This window comes from Biomphalaria glabrata, chromosome 9 (assembly GCF_947242115.1).
Source record: "Biomphalaria glabrata chromosome 9, xgBioGlab47.1, whole genome shotgun sequence".
Classification (NCBI taxonomy): domain Eukaryota; kingdom Metazoa; phylum Mollusca; class Gastropoda; family Planorbidae; genus Biomphalaria; species Biomphalaria glabrata.
The window spans coordinates 1,095,202-1,114,481 of NC_074719.1; the positions used below are offsets into that span (position 1 = coordinate 1,095,202).

General features: G+C 35.6%; 1 protein-coding gene across 3 annotated transcripts in view; it reads right to left on the reverse strand.

Moving 5' to 3' along the window:
* The window catches only part of LOC106073484 (ubiquitin carboxyl-terminal hydrolase 20-like), a 34,591-nt gene extending 18,421 nt beyond the window's left edge, over positions 1–16,170 (reverse strand). For 2 of the 3 annotated variants that reach the window (XM_056039824.1, XM_056039821.1), the window contains exons 1-6: positions 9,612–9,762; positions 4,170–4,260; positions 3,403–3,472; positions 2,089–2,196; positions 1,421–1,499; positions 460–621 (exon numbers count right to left, since the gene is read on the reverse strand). In XM_056039824.1, coding sequence (XP_055895799.1) covers positions 460–621; positions 1,421–1,499; positions 2,089–2,196; positions 3,403–3,472; positions 4,170–4,248 — 498 coding nt within the window. In that variant the 5' untranslated portion in view covers positions 4,249–4,260; positions 9,612–9,762. Of the gene's footprint in view, positions 1–459; positions 622–1,420; positions 1,500–2,088; positions 2,197–3,402; positions 3,473–4,169; positions 4,261–9,611; positions 9,763–16,029 lie in introns of those variants that run through there. The other variant, XM_056039823.1, reaches the window with a different exon arrangement.
* Between the last annotated feature and the right edge of the window lie 3,110 nt (positions 16,171–19,280).

Below are 19,280 nucleotides of genomic sequence, written 5' to 3' on the forward strand. Positions count from 1 at the left end.
TATTGTAGCTCTTAGTGATAAGACTAATTTGTAGCTATGAATTTTAGGGCTTAAGATGTAGGTATTAATGAAACTTGCATTGTAGATGGCATTGATGGAAATCTCATCATTGAAGATGTTAAACTAAATGATTCTATGTTTTTTCGTTCTTCTCATAATTATGTTTGAGAGTTCAGATCTAGGTTTTTAAAACTATGTATGCCAAGTCTATGCACATACATAGAAAACATTTTGAAACAAAATGAAAAGGACATTGGTATTAAACAGAGTCTAATAGTTCGTATCTTTTGTCATTCTAATGTCACAATTGTCTCCATTTTTTTAAATACATTCCCTGGTATAAAAGATCCTTATGTTAAGCTCACAAGCAAGTCTTTTTATTCTAAAATTCAATTTGCCCAATGTATGAACACATATATTTTCTTTTTCGGCATTCACAAAATTGACTTTTGAACTGACCTTAAGATCAGATGCAATATTGCTTGAGTTGGCATTAGTAGTGCCGTCATCGTCATCTCCCCTGGCACCAACAGTTTCATCTTCTTCGCTATCACTGTCATCTGGTAACTTCAGTTCTTCATGGAGCTGATCCATTAGACACCTCAGAAACTCTTGGGCATCCTACCGAAACAAATAATAATGAAGAACATAACAACACACAAAACACAATGGTGAACACGGCTGATGAGATCACAATGATAAATCTCTTTCACCTCTTAATAGAAATTTTGATAATTATTTATTTTTTCTTTTTTACAAAATGTCTTATTTCTTAGCTACTAATGGGATTCAAATAACGAAAACTCATGCATCTTTCAATTAAGTGATAAATTGTTCAATTGCTTGGAGGGGTCCGGGTTCAAATCCTGGTGAAAAGAGGGATTTTTTTATATTTCAGAATCTTTAGTAGTCCACCCAGCTCTAATGGGTACCTGACATTAGTTGGGGAAAAGTAAAGGCGATTGGTTGTTGTGCTGGCCACAAGACACCCTAGCTAACAGTGGACAACAGAAACAGATGGCCTTAACATCATCTGCCCAATGTATTAGAAAGAAGAACTTTACTTTTTTTTACACAATGGAAAATGGAATGTAACTTCAAAACTTTCATGAGCATATAAACAAACAATGTACACATTTGACTAGCATATAGACAAACAATGTACACATTTAACTAGCATATAGACAAACAATGTACACATTTAACTAGCATATAGACAAACAATGTACACATTTGACTATGTTATTGAGGTGGCAATACACACAATAATTATTTTTAATCTAATGGAAAAAAAACAACAAAAGCAGTCAAAAATACCGTCTACAAGTACAAGATATATACAAAATAAATAATGGATAGTGCAAGTGGAAGTGGTAGACTTGAAAGCAGACACAAACAATGAGACACAAGGAATTCCCACCTGTTGTGTATAGCCTCTAAACATTGGGTGAACTGTTTTAATTCTTGAAACAACACCATTAGGCACGACATAGCTGGGCCTGATCAATGATACAAAAAAATTAGATATCAATCTATCACAATTTTGATTTTTTTTTTACATTTTTTAAAGATAATACTTTTTTTAAACTGGATTTTCTTCAAAAAGTTTCATTTTCATCTAAACATTAGTTTACAATAGAATCTTAATATAAGGCATTAGGATTTTTTTGGTTTCTTGAAGTAATTAATTTATGTTCACAGTTTTGATATGCCTGTGGCATTGAGGACGGGGAGAGGTGACAAGAGTGAACCATGAGATAACCATGGATTTTCAATGAAGTCAAATTTCCAAAAAGATAGTGAGCATCCATGTCTTGCTTCATTGGAATGTTCTTAATGTGGATGGTGAGGATGTTCATGGCTTCTGCCATCTTCATTTATTTCTTTAACAACAATGCCCAGATGATTTAGAAATTCACACACAGGCTTAGTTGTTTCAAAATTTAAGCTCAATCTATTAGACTGGAGTTAAACCTAGACCTAAGAAAAGGAACTAAGTGTTTTATAAACGCCTGAAACTATTAAAGATTTGAACAAATCCTACTCATTGAAATACAGGTTTCTTGAGTGGACATAAATTCAAATTACCTTTTTTTGTGCCACAGTTCTTGAACAAGTTTAGCATAGTTTCTGGCTAAAGTCTTGTCAGGTGGGATTAATGGGGAACAATCCAGAAAATACTGAGTCAAGGGTGGACTGCAAATTTTTAAAAAGCACATTTAATAAAACAGTTTTAAAATCTTATTATATAGATGTCAAGAAAATATAATTAATTAAGGAATGTAGATTAAGTTTGAGTTTTTGGCATATCGGCACAATTTAGGTCATGTCGTGCCCGTGTACATGTCTTTACTTAGATTCATTAATTGTTATTTTTGCGTCATGCTCCCCCCTTCCCAACCCAATGCGCTTTTTTTTCAAAAATCACAATAAGAATGATCAACTTTTTAAAAGCACAATATGACCAACGATATGAAAACTTAATGCTTATACAGCTCATTTGTTTGGCAACTAGACGGTGATAATAGATTATTACAATATAAATTTGCAATCAGGCTTCAAGAATTGGCAGAAAATTCAAATTTTCAGAATTAAAATTGTATGTTATTTACTTAGCTTACTATGCTTTTTTATTGTTTTATAATGAACAGGAGAGCCGAAAGGTCACCCACTTTTAAGGTATACTGATGTGTGCAAACGGGACATAAAGCTCTTCAAAATTGACACTAACAGTCGGATAAAAGAGGCACTGGATAGATCCACATGCAGCACAAGACTGCCAATGTTATCGACTTATTTGTAAAATAAATGTTTCTCTCTCAGGATGTGGAAATAATTTAATACATCCTTCTTTTAAAACAATGGCACTTTAATTACACCTTTAGAAACAAGTTGCAATGACAAGTTGAAAAAACAACAACAACAGAATATTTCAAATGTACTATCCTCTTCTTATGTTCAAATAAAAACTTACAGAACACTTCCTGTAAAAATTAAAACATTCAATCGTGTTTCTAAGCTGTCTATATGTACTTCACACTCTAAAACACTAAAGCTAGACTTCTTGTAGTTAAATAAATGACAGTTTTATTGATAAGAAAACAGTCACTGATTAATAATTAATACAGTTTATTAACTCTGTTAAAATTTTCTGGCACTTTGTGTTCATTTGTTAATGCTAATAAAAAGTCCATTTTTAAATTATCTCATCTTCTAAATTACAGATGTTCCTTAAAAGTGGAAGATAATTACATCCTAGATTACGTCAATCTAGTCGTAAATTTTAATTAGATTCTTAAACTCTTAATAAGTCATTGTTTATATTAGAGCCTCATCTAATAACATAAAGCACCTGGTGGGCAAATGTACGATCAATAGATTGAAAATTTAAAATGATTTTACCAGTTGGAAAGGCTTTGAAGTGCAGAGTTTAAGTAACATGTATTCCCCAAATTCTGAAGTCCAGTCAAACCTTTGGAAGCAAAGATGCATCAGTTTTAACACAAACGTACAAGAAATTCAAAAACTAGTTAACTAATTAGGCTTTAAAGTAATGAGCTATGAATAGGAGGGAGGTCAGATAATTAAATGTAGAAATCAGTGGAGAGACGAGTATTGGGATATAAGGTAACTAAAACATTTATGGGGCACTTAAGTAAACACAGAGAAGTAACTCTTTTAGTCTTTGCAATTCTAAAGGGTGGAATCATATGTTTCTATGGCCCATAGTTAATGACAGTGTTGTGTAAATAGCATTACAAAAAAAGCCAATATTTTTCCTCATGTAATGTCAGAAACACATTTAGAGTTACATGGACTCAGGGGTGTCCTAAAAATCCTGAAACTCAAAATCTCAGTCTTCACCAGGATTAGAAACCATGACTCCTTGGTACGGAAGCAAGCCGTTTATCAGTTAGCCATCATGCTACCCAAACTAAACAAGTAACTGAATAAATTAGAATGTATGTAACTAAGACATGCATAGTATTGGAGACTATTTTCCCAAGGTGATTTGTTAATTAGACTGTAGTCTACAACAGTCAAATAAAAAAATGACTCTACCTACTCAACAAAAAAAACAACAACATTCAGCCAGCAAATATTATAATATTTGCTTGCTTAAAATTATGATTAAATAAATTATAGGTGTTCACATCTTCAGCAATTACCTCTAGGTCGAAGATTTTCATTTTCATAGTCAGACTCACTTTCATCTCCTTGAGTACTTCTGAGAGGAGAACCATCCATGATGCCCTGATCCTGTACATAGAACAGATAAAATATTATTCAACTGTCCATGTTGAACCAAACACATGTATATAGAATAAATACAAATAAATGTAGTGAAAATAGTTTCTTGATCAATTTAGTTGGCAACTTTACTTTGTGTTTGTAGCTTGAAAGAATGTTATATTCATATGTTGTTAGCTGTGCTCAAACTGGTACAAATTGTCATTCAGTCTATTAAAGTCATGAATGATGAGTCAAGATTTTAGATTGTGGCTCTACAATACTTAATAAAAAATTAAATACACTGACTCCCTAAAGCTGTGTATTCATTGAGAGACTTTTGTTTATTACAGAACCTTCTGTACTTCAAGCTGCAGAGAAACAGCAGCATTTGTATCAAACTTTTCAATTATTTTTTTGTTCATAATTTTCAATAATTTGAAAATATATATAATATAATAACTGGATTTCCCCTTTTGGTGTACTATAACATGAAAGAAAAGTACAAAGAGATGATAGTCACTAAAGAGTAATCAAAATAATATTTAACACTAGTTATGGCCACCAATAGCAAGTTTGTTTGTTTTTTCAATGTGGTCTTCCATTGAAAAAATGTGGTCACCCTGCACTGTACTTGTTTTTGTTTTGTTTTTACAGCCAGAATCGCCCTGAAAATATTCCCTATGGCGGAAAACAGATTCTCTATTGAAAATGCATTTTTCGAGTTCAATATTCATTATCTCTGAATATAGACCATCTGTGGTATATTTGCTTTTACTGATGGATAGATCTATGTTTCTGGAAGCTTCATTAGCAAAATTTTTTTGAAATTCGTTTTTATATGGAATTTGTGCATTTGTGAATATCATGAAGTATTGCCAAAAAGACAGACAACATTTACTTCTGGATTTATGTGATCCCATTTCAAAAGGTAAGAAACATATTTTAGAAATATAACTCATGTATAAAATACATACTTAGTATTTAAAAATGATTGTTATACACCATAAAGAAAAAAAAAAGTAAATAAAATGCTTCTTTTGTCTTAAATTTGAAAAAAAATAGCCTCGATGCAATTTTTGAAGTTGTGATGTCGCCAAACAATGTGTACATTTTTTTTTAAATATAAATTACATTTTGCCGATTTTCGTTTCAAAACACTTATTTTTGTATTTCTATCATCATAATTATTTATTTTTTTTATTTTTTGGTTATTTAAAATAAAAAAATATTTATAAAATCTCGTTTTTTTTAACACCAATCAGAATGGAGGTCGCCGGAATTGACTTCATGACCTCCCGTTCAAAGTGCTTTTTTTTTTTGTCATTCGCTCAGAAATATTCGAAGCGATAATTCTAGCAAAGGTAATTATAGACAGAATCTATTACAGATAATTCAGTTCATAATATCAACTGCTTAGTTAATTATTCTGCTTTAATAATAGGATGTCGTTTTCTTCAATAATTAACTTCAAGGACGGGAACACGGGTATCTATCTTTAGCCAGGCGCGCGCGATAAAAACAAACAAACACACGTTTTGACTTAGTCAACCTGAAGGCGCACCTCTGAATTGAGATCTTAGTCTGTAAAAGCTAAAAACCTATAATTTTTAAATTAATATCGACTACTACGGCAATTATTTTACTTTAATATTGGTGCATTGCATGCGTCATAAAATCGGCCCGGCAATGCGATGTTTCAGCGCGAGGGGGGGGGGGGGACACATTTTGAACTTAGATTTTAGATCTAAATTAATCTATCAATCTATCTCTAGATCTATAACTATAAGAGTTTCTACAGATCTAGATCTATAAAGACTAGATCTTAACCATATTTTAAAATCAATCTAGCGAAATGCTTTTAGATTAGTTAGACATAGATCGATCTCTAGGTCTAGGACTAGATCTAGGTCACTGGACTTAGACTCTGCGATTAGATTAGTCTAGATCTAGTCATTAGAGTTAATAAGCGTGAAATTATTTAAATATTTACTGATCTAGATCTAAATTCTCTTATCAGGATAGATTAGATCTAGAACTAGGACTAGATGATTTAGATCTATATTTATATAATATAGTCATTTCTAGTAGATAGTCAAGTAGCGATGAACACACGTGGATCAAGAATCAAGACCGTAGTGATCTAGTCTAAGTCTAAATGTAGACTCTAGGTCTTAGATCTATATAATTTATATAGCCTTATATCTACGTCTAAATATAATTCATAGTAAGACTTAGGACTAGATTTTAACATGGAAAAAAATCTGAGATCTAAATCTACTATCTAGTCATTTCTAGATCTAGTAACTAGTACTACTAGTAGATAGTCAATTAGCGATGTACACGTGTGGATCTAGGAATCTAAATGTAGATTAGATCTAAGATTTTATATATCTAAATCTAATTCATAGGATCTTATAAACTCAGTAGGGTTAAATTAGATCTGATCTCTAGATCTACATCTTAAATTACTTAAAGTTAAAGTGGAAAAAATCTAGATCTAGTCAATTATAAACAAGAGTAGAAGAGATTCAATAGACATAGTGACATAGTTAAAAATAACAACAAACACATATTAACCAAATTATAAAAGTTGTTTTTATTTCTTTTCTCAGCAACAGTTAGTACAGATACAAAGATTGAGATTATTTGAGATAGTAAACAGAATAGTCAATAGATATAGATCATGCACCATGCAAGTTAAGCTTTATTAGGTCTAACTCTAAGTAGAGTACTCTAGACCTAGATCTAAAAAGTGATCAAGAACTAGAATAGATCTAAATCTTGATAATATTTCATTTAATATTAGATCTTTTCTAGTCTAAAATTATACATATCTATAACCTTTATCTAAAATTGATATAAATAGTATCATGTTAAAACATGAAGATAAGAGAAAAAAAAAAAGACTTTTTATTGGTAGCGTGGGCCGAAGAGGGGGCTTATTTATTAATTATAAATACTTTTTAAGGTTGTTGTTTTTTTTTCAAATGTTTTATAAATATACTTTACTTTGTGACATAGTTTTAAGCAAATAATATTGTGAATTTGTGAAATTCATGGATTATTGGACATATCTTCTGTGAATTATGGATTTTTCATTATTAGGGGTAAGTGTGTTTGACCTCATTTTTTTATGTTAAATACTTGTCTGATGATAATGAATTTACTTTTTTTGGATTCCTCTCTTCTTGGGCATTAAAATTGATACATAATATGTCTTAACTGATTATGTTTTTGTTATTTAGGATAATGATAAAGTATAATTTGCAACCTAATTTTTTTTACGGAGGGGGTGGGGTCTGGGGTGGCTCAATTAATTTGCATAAATGACTTTAAAAACTTGTTTTTATATTTTTTTCAAATGTTCTATAAATATACTTTACTTTGGGATATATTTTTCTATAAATAATATTGTGAATTTGTGAAATTCATGGATTATGGGACATATCTTCTGTGAGTGATGAATTTTTCATTATTAGGGGTAAGTGTGTTTGACCTCATTTTTTCAAGTTAAATAATTGTCTGTTGCTTCTGATTTTATTTTTTTTGAATTCCTCTATTCTTGGGCAATAAATTTGATATATAATATGTCAATAAAAGCAATTTTGAAATTGGTCAAAAAAATGGTCCTTAAAGTAGAATGTTGAGAGCTCAATCTGTTTTCCGCCCTATGACTGATGATTTTTTGTAGAACATTATAATTTTCTGTAATATATAGTCAATGAGCATGAAGGCCGCGGGATACACATTTGAGACCAAAAGAAAATCTGATGCAGATGACAAACGCAGACGGAGAAAAGAAAATCTAAATCGACCACCTGCGGAAAATGGTTATGCTTGCCATGGATGTGGCAAAATTTGTAGGCTGCGCACCCACAGGAAATACTGCATTCCTCACTAATCTTTGGACTCGAAGACAAGCCTTATTATTATTATTATATTAATCTTGATTCTAGATCATTGAGTCTGACTATAATTGTATTTTGTATGATTAATGATCATGATGTAACATTTACAATGATTAAATTTATTATTACACATTTTGTTATTACTAGATCTATAAAAGATAAGCCAAGCTCCAGCCATTTTTTATGTTTCAAAATTCATTTAACTCAGTAATGGTCTAACCTAGGGCTTTAATGAATTCGTCATCCTTTTGTCTATAAAAATAGCTATTTGTAATGTATCACTACGAATAGTTTAAGTAAATCTGATGTGAAGAGGGGTAGGGTCAGTAAAAGTTGTTAGTCGGTTTGGAGATTTATCGGCTACATCAAAGGAAATATACAATTTTTTATTATTAAGAAATTTCATCCTTAATTTAATTTTTTTTTGTACATTAGCACAACAACACAAGCCATTGTCACTTTTCCCACGCTACACACTTTCATTCTCAGCTTGTAACTGATGTCACACCAAGGCCTCTACTCCACTACTTTGGGTCTAGCCTAGCTAGTCGCGTAAAAATTTTGGGAAAAAAATCGCCTGTTACGGAGGAGAAGAGGAGTATTCTATCTACTCTACTTTATTGTCTCTACTGGCATTTTTTTCCAGTAGCACAACTCCACTAGCACAGTGCGTGCCTGTCTCACCTTAGACTTTTTGATACCAGTAACTGATAATCGCTAGTCTCCTGCTCTCACCTTTTTTTTTTTTTTTTTAGAACGTTTCCACTCTTCTGGTATGCTTAGGAGACATGGAAAAAAAGGGAGGGGGAGGAAGCTTCAAACTCTGTTCTGATTTTACACTAGTTTAATTTGACCCCAGATAAAATTAATTTCTCTTAATGAAAAGTGGAGCTGTACATGTCAGAAGTGTGAGGAAGTTTGGTAGTTAAAGAAGATATAATAATAATACATTTACAGTGAGGTAGCTGATAAGCAAGATGAAAACCAGGTAGCTACAAACATCTTTTAAACTCTACTCTAGACAGTTCTATTCTAGATCTACAACCTACAAACATGATTATGATACTTTTCTTTACATACTAATACTACAAACTAGAAGAAGGACTAGAATAAGAATTGACTAGATAAATTTTTCTAAATACAACTTGAATGTACTTGAAGTACCTGAACAGCTTGAAGCTGAACAAACACAACAAAATTCTAGATCTAAATTTCTAACCTAGCCGGCATATCTTAACTTACGAAGACTAACTTAGTTTACTCTCTTACTCTTAGTTTAGTTAGTCACAGTTAGTGACTTAGGTTAGTGTCACTTAGACTTCACTAAACTTCACTTAGACTTAGTCTACTCTTAGTTTAGAAGTTAAGCCAGATAAAATTACACAGCAGATTACATTACATAGATCTAGATTCTCGACATAAATCCACTTCTAATGTAGGTTGTTATGGCATGGTAATCTACAAACTTACAATGCAATCGTTTTGTAATGTGGCAAAAGTCTAAATCTATTTCTACTAGATCTAGAGTCTCGTCTACTTTTCTTCTAGTCTAGTTTCACTTCACAGTCAGTGAGGCCATTAATGCCTGCCAATGGTTTCATTTTTTTTTATATCTCAAGTAATGACATTTAAAAATCCCAAGATTTGATAGGAAGATAACAAAAATAATTAAAATCTATAAATCAGGTTAGTGCTGCTAACAGTAAAATGCTATTTAACCTTAGACTTATGTATCTTACGTGTATATAGATTATGTATATATCATGGTGGACTGGCTATTGGCATTCGAGCAAATCGACACCTTCGATATAGACGAGCAAATGCCCAATGTGTCGATACCGCTCGGGTTGGCAACGGCTGGCTTTATTTCATAAGATAAAGTAAAGACTGTCGTTCGGTTGTCTCGATTGTCCCTGTTACTTATACCTGCCAGCTGCCATCCTTCGTCGTCCTGCGAGAGGTATCTAGATTATCATATTACAAAGAAATGAGCAGGTCGCCAAATGATCAGTTTAAGTGACATCAAAGAAAAAAAAATGATCTGCTATCTGTTTTACTTTTGCAGAGCATACAACGTTTAAAAAAAAGGAGGGGGGCAGTTATAGCTTGATTTACATACCCGAACATGCTTATGCACGGACTATATATATATTTTTCTACAAATAATTTTGTTTGACATTCTACAATGTAAAAGAAAAGAATAGGCCTATATTTAAAAAATATATTAATTACGCCATATAAAAAAACCCCGTTAAAACCATAATTTCAGCTGTGCATAATCAGCATGGATTTCAACCTCTGCTTTGATCTCCTCGAAGTTATTGTTTTCTAATCATTTTGCTCGTCGGCGTAGACAATTTATGTCTTCCCATTTAGATCTATTTGTTGTTGTTTTTTAAATTCTCATTGCCTTGCAATTAATCAATTGAGAGAGTGTTACCGGAAATGAGGAAAGAGAGAGGTAAATATTCAGTTAGAAAGCATTGATAAAACGCCGGGAAAAAAACTATATATATAAAATAAAATTAATTAACTACCACTAACTGATTAACTAAGTGGCGCGGTGGCTGAGTAGTAAAGCGCTTGGCTTCCGAACCAGGGGTCCAGAGATCGAATGCTGGTGAAAACTGGGTCCGTAGGGCGCCTCTGGGTACCTGACATTAGTTTGTCACATGACATCCTAGTTATCCGTGAGCCTTTGAAAAAAAGATCATCTTTACATCACCAGCCGTATAATATAGATCTGAAAGAGGAACTTGAATTGATTAATTAATAGTTTAATTTTTTCTTCGATTTGTGTATGGTCATTGACTATGAATATTTATGCGAAATCTCAGCTTAATCCAACAAGTGGGAAGAAAAAACGTGTACCTACAAAACGTAAAAAGGGGAATAACTCCACATATTGGCCTACAGCCACATAGCCTATCGCAATAAGTAACATCTGTTCGATACGAAAAAAAAAATTACAAATAGGGGCCTAATTAATTAGCTAATTGGTTAATTTTTATTGATTCATGTTTTGTAAAGTATAACAAATAATTGTGTAAAGTTTCTACTTATCTTATAAATCACAGCAGACTTTACTTTCCAAAAAAAAAAAAAAAAAAGATAATTAAGTCCTACGCATTTTATGTGTCAAAAATCTAGTCATGCATGTTCATTTGTGACTTAAATTCAGCTAAGTTACTGTTTTTTCTGGTTGATTCCGGCAACCCATTCCATTCTCTAATGGCAATGGGGAATAAATAGCACTTGTATGAATTTGTCCCAGCGTAAGGAATAAGAAATGTGACTCTTGATTGGAGAATGGATCTAGTAGAAATAACATTTATAAACGTTGCGATATCTGCCAAAAAAATCTTTTTGGCTCAAAAGATTTAACAACCGATGTTGAACCTTATGATGATATTATCTTATCTTATCTTATATAATACAGACGTTACTTCAAAATAGAAGATGATTACGTCCTACGCGTCATGCATCATAGTCATGCGTGATAACCAAAGAGTTAAATTCGCTATTGTTGCGAATAGGAGTAGGCCTAGTAATGGCTGCCTGGTCGTGCGGTTTGTGCGCTGGACTGACGTTCGGATTTATCGACGGTCGAGGGTTCAAACCCTGCCTGCTCCTATCCCCCGTCGTCCTGCGGGAGGTTTGGACTAGGAAGTAAACTATCTTCATCTCTGAAGGAACATCCGAAACATGTAAAACATTTTACAAACATTAATGTGTGTGTAGTCCGCGGACATAAATAGCACCAGGCCCACGCTAGTCGAGCGGTCAGCCGCAAGGAGTGGCGTCTGCCCACAGCAAAGAGTGGCGAAGTTTAAACATCTAAAGTGAATACTACTCAGGTCAGTCACATCGGATGTAGGCCCTAATCATGTGATCATGGCCACCGCTACCTATTGTGCGATGTGTGCATTACACGCAGACGGCCGAATATAATGGGATGGCTGCCTGGTCGTGCGGTTTGCACGCTGGACTGTCGTTCAGATTCATCGATGGTCTCGGGTTCAAACCCTACCCCCTCCCATCCCCCGTCGTCCTGCGGGAGGTTTGGACTAGGAAGTAATTATCTTCAACTCTGAAGGAACATCCGAAACATAAAACATTTTACAAAACATAATTGACGGTCAAATCATTGTTCCAAGGTTACTTTTTTATTTATTTAGTTAAATAAACAAAATACAAATATTTTATATAAATTCTAATTATTCAATTATTCTTTCAAAACGTATAAAATTTAAACGATATTCGTAGCCTATATAAGAAGTTATTTTGGAAACTTTAGAACGCGCGAGGTTATTAATCAATGTCTGAATATTTGCAAAAATTACATTATTAAAATATTTTAAAAAAAAAATATAAAAAAAAACTCACAAACATCACTGTGGGAGCCTACATCGCTCATCGACCCAGCTTCTAAGGGGTTTAAACTAAAAAAAAAATTATCTAGAGGTGGAAACCCGGAAATGTGAGAAACACTGTCTTATTTCAAGTCATTGTATAAGTGACTTGCACTTTGGATTATATACTTTGTATTAAACTTAAGAACAATATTCTGTGCTGAGTTGCTTCATTTTGCACTAGTGGTGTGTTGGATAAATTTGTAGGCACCCCTAAATCCGCTTATGTCAGATGATTGTGGTGACAATGCACATCTCTCCAAAATAAAATCGTCATAATTATTATGAAAGTTTACAAAACGTTGAAAAAGTTCCACTGTCAATGGCTTTTGTATTTCGAATCTTTTTTTTTTCCGAATTAACACATCCACGTCCAGACCATATAACACTGTTAAACAGTCAAGGTTATCGAGATATTGTATATAGATCATGATCATAAACACTGTTAATTGTAATATACCCGCCGCTGCTCATCAATTATAAATTAATCGTCCCAAAATGGGAGCACAAGCGAGTAGTCAGAACGAGATCAGATTTTAATATTTTTTTCACATAGAAAGAAGTTCAAAGATTTCTGACTGCACGTAGATTCAAAATTGTTCGTAGTGCTTGGTTCATAGTTGAACTCAGGGGACACATCAACGGTGAGAATATGATTGGAAAAAAAGGAATGGTCTACAAAAATGGATTTAAATCAAATGGCGATTTTGGTACAATGTCCAGCTCAGTCTTAATGGATTTTTTTTTCTAGAAATTAAAAAAAAAGGGGGGGGGGGATGGCATTTTTAAATTTCGCATGCAGGCGACCACAACCCTCGCGGCGGCCCTGAATGTGATCAACCAGAATGATCGAGCGACGTTCTTCGGTTTCTGAAAGGTCAGCGGGGATTCTATATCAAGAGTGAAGGTATTACAGTCAAGTGGCCCCAGCATGCTACCCTGCCTCATAGTGGCGCCCGGGTGGAAACGATCGTAGGAGGAAACGATTAGGCTAAAGGGTAGCAAAACAAGACTCCCGTGGGGGTGCCTAAAGGGGTGCGAGAGTATCCTGGTTGCACTGTGCGGAGTTGTAAAAAAGCTCCCACAACCTTGTCACAATCCAGGCGCTGTTCCTCAAGGAGCCATTACATAAATGGCGAGTCCCACACGGTTAGCTTGGTATAGAAAAGGAAAATGGCGGCGGTCTTAGCGAACGCGGCCTCTTGCCGCGAGTCTGGCCCACCCGTCAGACAGAACAGTCTACACAGTTCTCTTTCATGCCAGTGAGAGGGAGCTCTTGTTCGAGTATATTTTGGAGAGATGATCATTGTCTCTACAATCATCTGACATGAGCGGATTTAGAGGTGCCTACAAATTTATCCAACACACCACTAGCGCCAAGAGCTGAAGGTTCAACTCTACCTGACAGTTTCAAGAAGAAGAAAAAAACAACAACATTCAAGTGGAGTACACTACACAGCTACACTTGGTCCAGTTCAGTGCGGTTCAGCGGTGTGGTTCTTTACGGCGCATTACGACGGTTCTCTGCGGAGTAGAGTCAAGACATCTCGCGAGTGCGAGACGACACCTTAGACTTGATGTGAAATCAAGTAGGCCTACTACACATCGAGCCCAGTGTGTGACGTCTGTTCTGAACAGTGGTACCAGTGCTTTTTTTTTTGTGATGGTACGCACCGGTACGGCGTACCCTCACCTTTTTTCAATGTGGGAACAAATTATGACTTTTCTTGTATTTTAATCTTTATAATTAATTTATTAGTAGTTAAAAGTTAGGCAACCCATCACTGGGTACCGGCACCTATTTTGTTTTACAAAAAAAAAAAAAAGCACTGAGTGGAACATAGTGGAAGTCCGGGACATGGCGAAGAAGGCGGTGGAGAATTTGATACAGTGATACAACAGTTGATACGGTTGTAACGATGAAACATATGTACAGTCAGTGTTACGTGTTGCTAATGGACCTCATTCACCAACCGAAAACAAACAACATTTAGCCACGTGGTGCTCTATCTCTTCTATATAATTTACGATCTCATGTTTAATTCATGATGGTTGTCACGTGACCGTTTGTTTCGTTGTTTTCTCAATAAGATCACGTGACTAAATGTTGTTTGTTTACGATTGGTGAATGAGGTCCATTGTACAGTATTGGCTTTGATTTATTGGACTTTTTCGGAGGATGTTACATTTATATGTGTATTTATGTTTATGTATGTTGTGTGTGTGTGTTTGTTTGTTTTCTTGTAATCTCCCTATTGTTTTATTGTTCAATATGTTCACGTGTTCACGGTTTACTCTTAAGTGTGTCAGTTGTGTGTATTCACTGTGTATTAGTCTCTGCTGGTTGTTCTCTCCTTGTTTCACGTTAATAAAAAATGGAGTGTAACTTTTAAACATCAGTATTGTTAGTGTATTGTGATAATATAACACTATGGTGCTCTGAGTTGTCAAGTTCTTTGAGTTGGTAGTGTCGCGTGGAGCAGTTTGCAAAGAGCCTGGATAGTGAGAGTCGTTACAATATGTATATTGTTACGATCTTCTCTCCTACTATCCAGGCTCTCTTCAAACTGCACCACACGACACAACGAACTTAAAGAACCGCACAACTCATCAGGGCTCCAAAGTAACAGTTTAATTTCAAATACATTACAAATACTGTACAGTTGGCAACAACATCACACTAACTGTACAAAACCTAGGCTTGCTCCGCCTGACTTTACACACCGTCTGTCTCTAACTTCGCCTCGTCTGGTCACATTGCAAGGTAACGTGAAGTCTTTCTAACACACTCGCTCTTATATAGTGTCTCTACTGGCCTACTCAGACCTTCTTGACCACTCCAGTTGATCACTTTCGCCGTGACTTGCGTGCGTAATATTTACGACACTGGTCCTTGCCGAAGTGGCGTGTACTGTCACTGGTCTCGGTTGACCGCTCGTCCTGCGCTGGACAGTGGCGATTTGGGTAGGCTAAAAACACACAGCACTACCCCCATCTGTGTCACCACCAGGTTTACAACAATATGAAAGAACAGACACGATGTCAGTTACTCCTGAAGATAAAACCACGTTAGCTGACAAAGAAACACCAGTGCATAACAGAAGCAGACGAGAACAACAGAAGCAGACGAGAACAACAACAGAAGCAGACGAGAACAACAACAGAAGCAGACGAAGAACAACAGAAGCAGACGAGAACAACAGAAGCAGACGCAACAACAGAAGCAGACGAAGAACAACAGAAGCAGACGAGAACAACAGAAGCAGACGCAACAACAGAAGCAGACGCAACAACAGAAGCAGACGAAGAACAACAGAAGCAGACGAAGAACAACAGAAGCAGACGAGAACAACAGAAGCAGACGAGAACAACAGAAGCAGACGAGAACGAACTAGATCCAACATTAATAGCCGCAGTTTCTAATGTCAAAAAGCTTTTCGACACATAAGTTTAAAAAAAAATATGTGGTTACTTACAGTGAAGAAAACATGGCTTTATCCTGTACTGCTAATGTTGCATTTGCTAACCATACAGAAAAACAACAACAACACAATTTTGTTGCAGGCATGAAAGATAGACGCCATGTTCCTCGAAGAATAGAACATGAAGATCAGATATTTGTTTGTTTCTGAGAGCAAATACTAATACCCTAATACTGTTCTTATTATGCTTATCAAGAAATGTGACGCACAAAAGCAAGTACCAATGGACCTCATTCGCCAATCGTAAACAAACAACATTTAGCCACGTGGTTCTCTATCTCTTCTATATAATTTACGATCTCATGTTTAATTCATGACGGTTGTCACGTGACAGTTTTTTTTTTCGTTGTTTTAATCAATTAGATCACGTGACTAAATGTTGTTTGTTTACGATTGGTGAATGTATGATTGCACTCCATTTTGACACCTAGTCCGCCCCTAGCATCCTATTATTTATATTTAAAAAAATGAAACATTGTCTTAAAGTTTAAAATCTGTATTTTTTTTTAAAGAAAAAAACAAAGTATGACACAGGGGATATCTAACTTCATAATAATAGATTCCTCGGTCAAACATGTGTTGTCTTGTATTGTGGTATTTCTTCCATGTTTTGAGGTAGAGATGTCCTTTACCAGCTGGTACCTACGCTTTTTTTTTACTGTTGTTATTTGTCTATTCCACCCATCAATCGAATGGTCCCCAAACCGACGAATACACTATACAAACACTTTTTTGCCAATTAGTTGTAGCGTTCTAGCTGCCTGAGTTATAACACCCTCCTCTTACACACTACATAGCCTACATTATTTTGTAATAGTTCTGGGTATTTCTGTTAGGCTCTGTGTATTTATATTTAGGGCCTAAATTTAGCTCTAGGTATTTCCATATGTCTTTATGGCGACAGCTTGCCGCCCAGTGCGCCAATGTGGTTGAGTGGTAGATAACTCTAAGCCTAACCGTAAAAAAAACAAAACAAAAAAAAAACGCGGCGGTAAAGTAGGTTTGAATACACGTATTTAAAATTATGCTAGTATGGTTGTTTATTGTTTGTTTATTGTTTGAAAGATTGAAACATTGCTTAACAAACAGATGACCCTTAGAGTGGTTGGGATTTCTACACTTTGTTTCGGCGGACCGGATCTGGCCGGAGACCGTTAGGCAATTTGAATCTTATCTTATATAATACAGACGTTACTTCAAAAAAAAAAAAAGAAGATGATTACGTCCTACGCGTCATGCATTTAGTCATGCATATTAACCAATGACTTAAATTCTGCCAAGTCACTGGTTTTCCTGGCTAGCTCAGGCAACCCATTCCCTGCTCTAATAGCACTAGGTGTCACTCAGTGTTACACCCACAAGCAGAGCCTGCGACTCCGCTGACTCCAAATTGTATCGGCATTTGCCGTTCCTTTGGATACATCAGCTGCGAGGAGAGGGGGTGGGGGACTGCTGTGCAGGTGACCACAGATAATACCCAGGCATTCATCTCATCATCCATGACATGATACATAGTTGCTTCGTGACTGAAGGAGGCCATTCATTATGATTCATATATCAATTAAATAATTGTGCAAAAGTTCAGCTTGATCCGAGATTGGGTGTGGAATACATGTACAAACTTTTTACCAGACAGCCAGATTCGAGTGAGTTGATATAAGCTTTGTAAAAAGAAGATAGAATAACATTACCCAATGAAAAACTTTTTTTTGTTGTTTTTTGTTTTCACTCATTTATATTTAATTCTAAATAAGACAACTTTTACTTTGCCTTGCATTCTATAGAATGCCTAGTCATAAATTCTAATATTCTATAGCAGGGGTCTCAAACACGTGGCCCGCGGGCCACATGTGGCCCTCGAAACAATTTTGTGTGGCCCGCGGCCACGTCCGCGAATTCGAAAAAAATTAAATAAAATTTACAATGACCACAAATAAGCCGTGAAATGATTTACATCTGCACAAATCAGTAAATGAGGTGTGTCTACTGCAAGCGAAGATTCTGTGAAAGCAAGCTTTGTTGTTAGCGAGATGATATCAAATGCATCACGACCATTCACCGAAGGCCAGTTTGTAAAAGAGTGTATGCTACAGGCGTGTGAAATTATCTGCCCCGAGAAAAAAGAAGCTATTCGAAGGCATAAGTTTGTCTGCGAACACAGTTGCAAGCAGGATCACCGAGTCAGTGACAAATGTTCAACAGCAACTGATTGCCGCTGCAAAATACTTTGTAGCATATTCCATTGCACTGGACGAGTCTACTGGTGTAACAGACACCGCATACTGTATTCATTCGTTGGGTCGATGAAAACATTATTGAAGAGCAATTGGACTTACTACCATGAAAAAAAAACACGACTAAACGCGACGTGTTTCAAGAACTGGAAGCTTGTATTGACAGGTGTGGGCTACCGTGGGAAAAAAACTTGTTTCAGTGGCTACGGACGTGGCATCACCAATGTGTTCAGAGAAGGTTGGCGTTGTTGGATTAATGGTAGAGAAACGGTATCAGCTCAGCTTGGTGGGACCTTTTGCAGCCATACACTGCATTCTGCACCAAGAAGCACTCTGTGGCAAAAGTTTACTAATGAAGAACGTGAAGGATGTTGTCGTGAAGACGGTGAACTTCATACGTGCACGGGGTCTAAACCACAGACAGTTTGTGTCATTTGTAGCTGATTTAGAAACGGAAGTCAGATGATTGAGTCGTGGAAAAGTGCTGCAGAGATTGTTTGAACTGAGACGGGAAATAGCAGCTCAGCTCAGTGACCCAATGTTTTTGTCGGATCTTGCTTTTCTTATTGACATCACGCAACATCTCAATGCACTCAATTCACAACTACAGAGCACAAAGCAGCTGATTACCATGATGTTTGACCGCATCAAATCATTCAGATGCAAGCTGACTTTGTGGGCCACTCAGCTGGCATATGGAAATCTGGCTCATTTGTCTTTTCTACAGAGCATTACGGTTGAACCACAGCTCCTGAAAGACTACGTAGACATCCTCTCCAGACTACTGGAAGATTTTGAACACCGCTTTCAGCAATTCACTGCTCTCGAACCACAGTTTTTCCTCGTTGCTACTCCATTCGCAGTTGACGTGAAAAACGTTCCAGAGGAAGTCCTGCAGTGTGATACTGTTCTGAAGCAAAAATACGCTGATGAGGGTGTTCCAGATTTCTACCAGTTTCTTCCCAAAGAGAAGTTTCCAAAGTTTCTAGCACAGATGCTAGAATTTTAGCG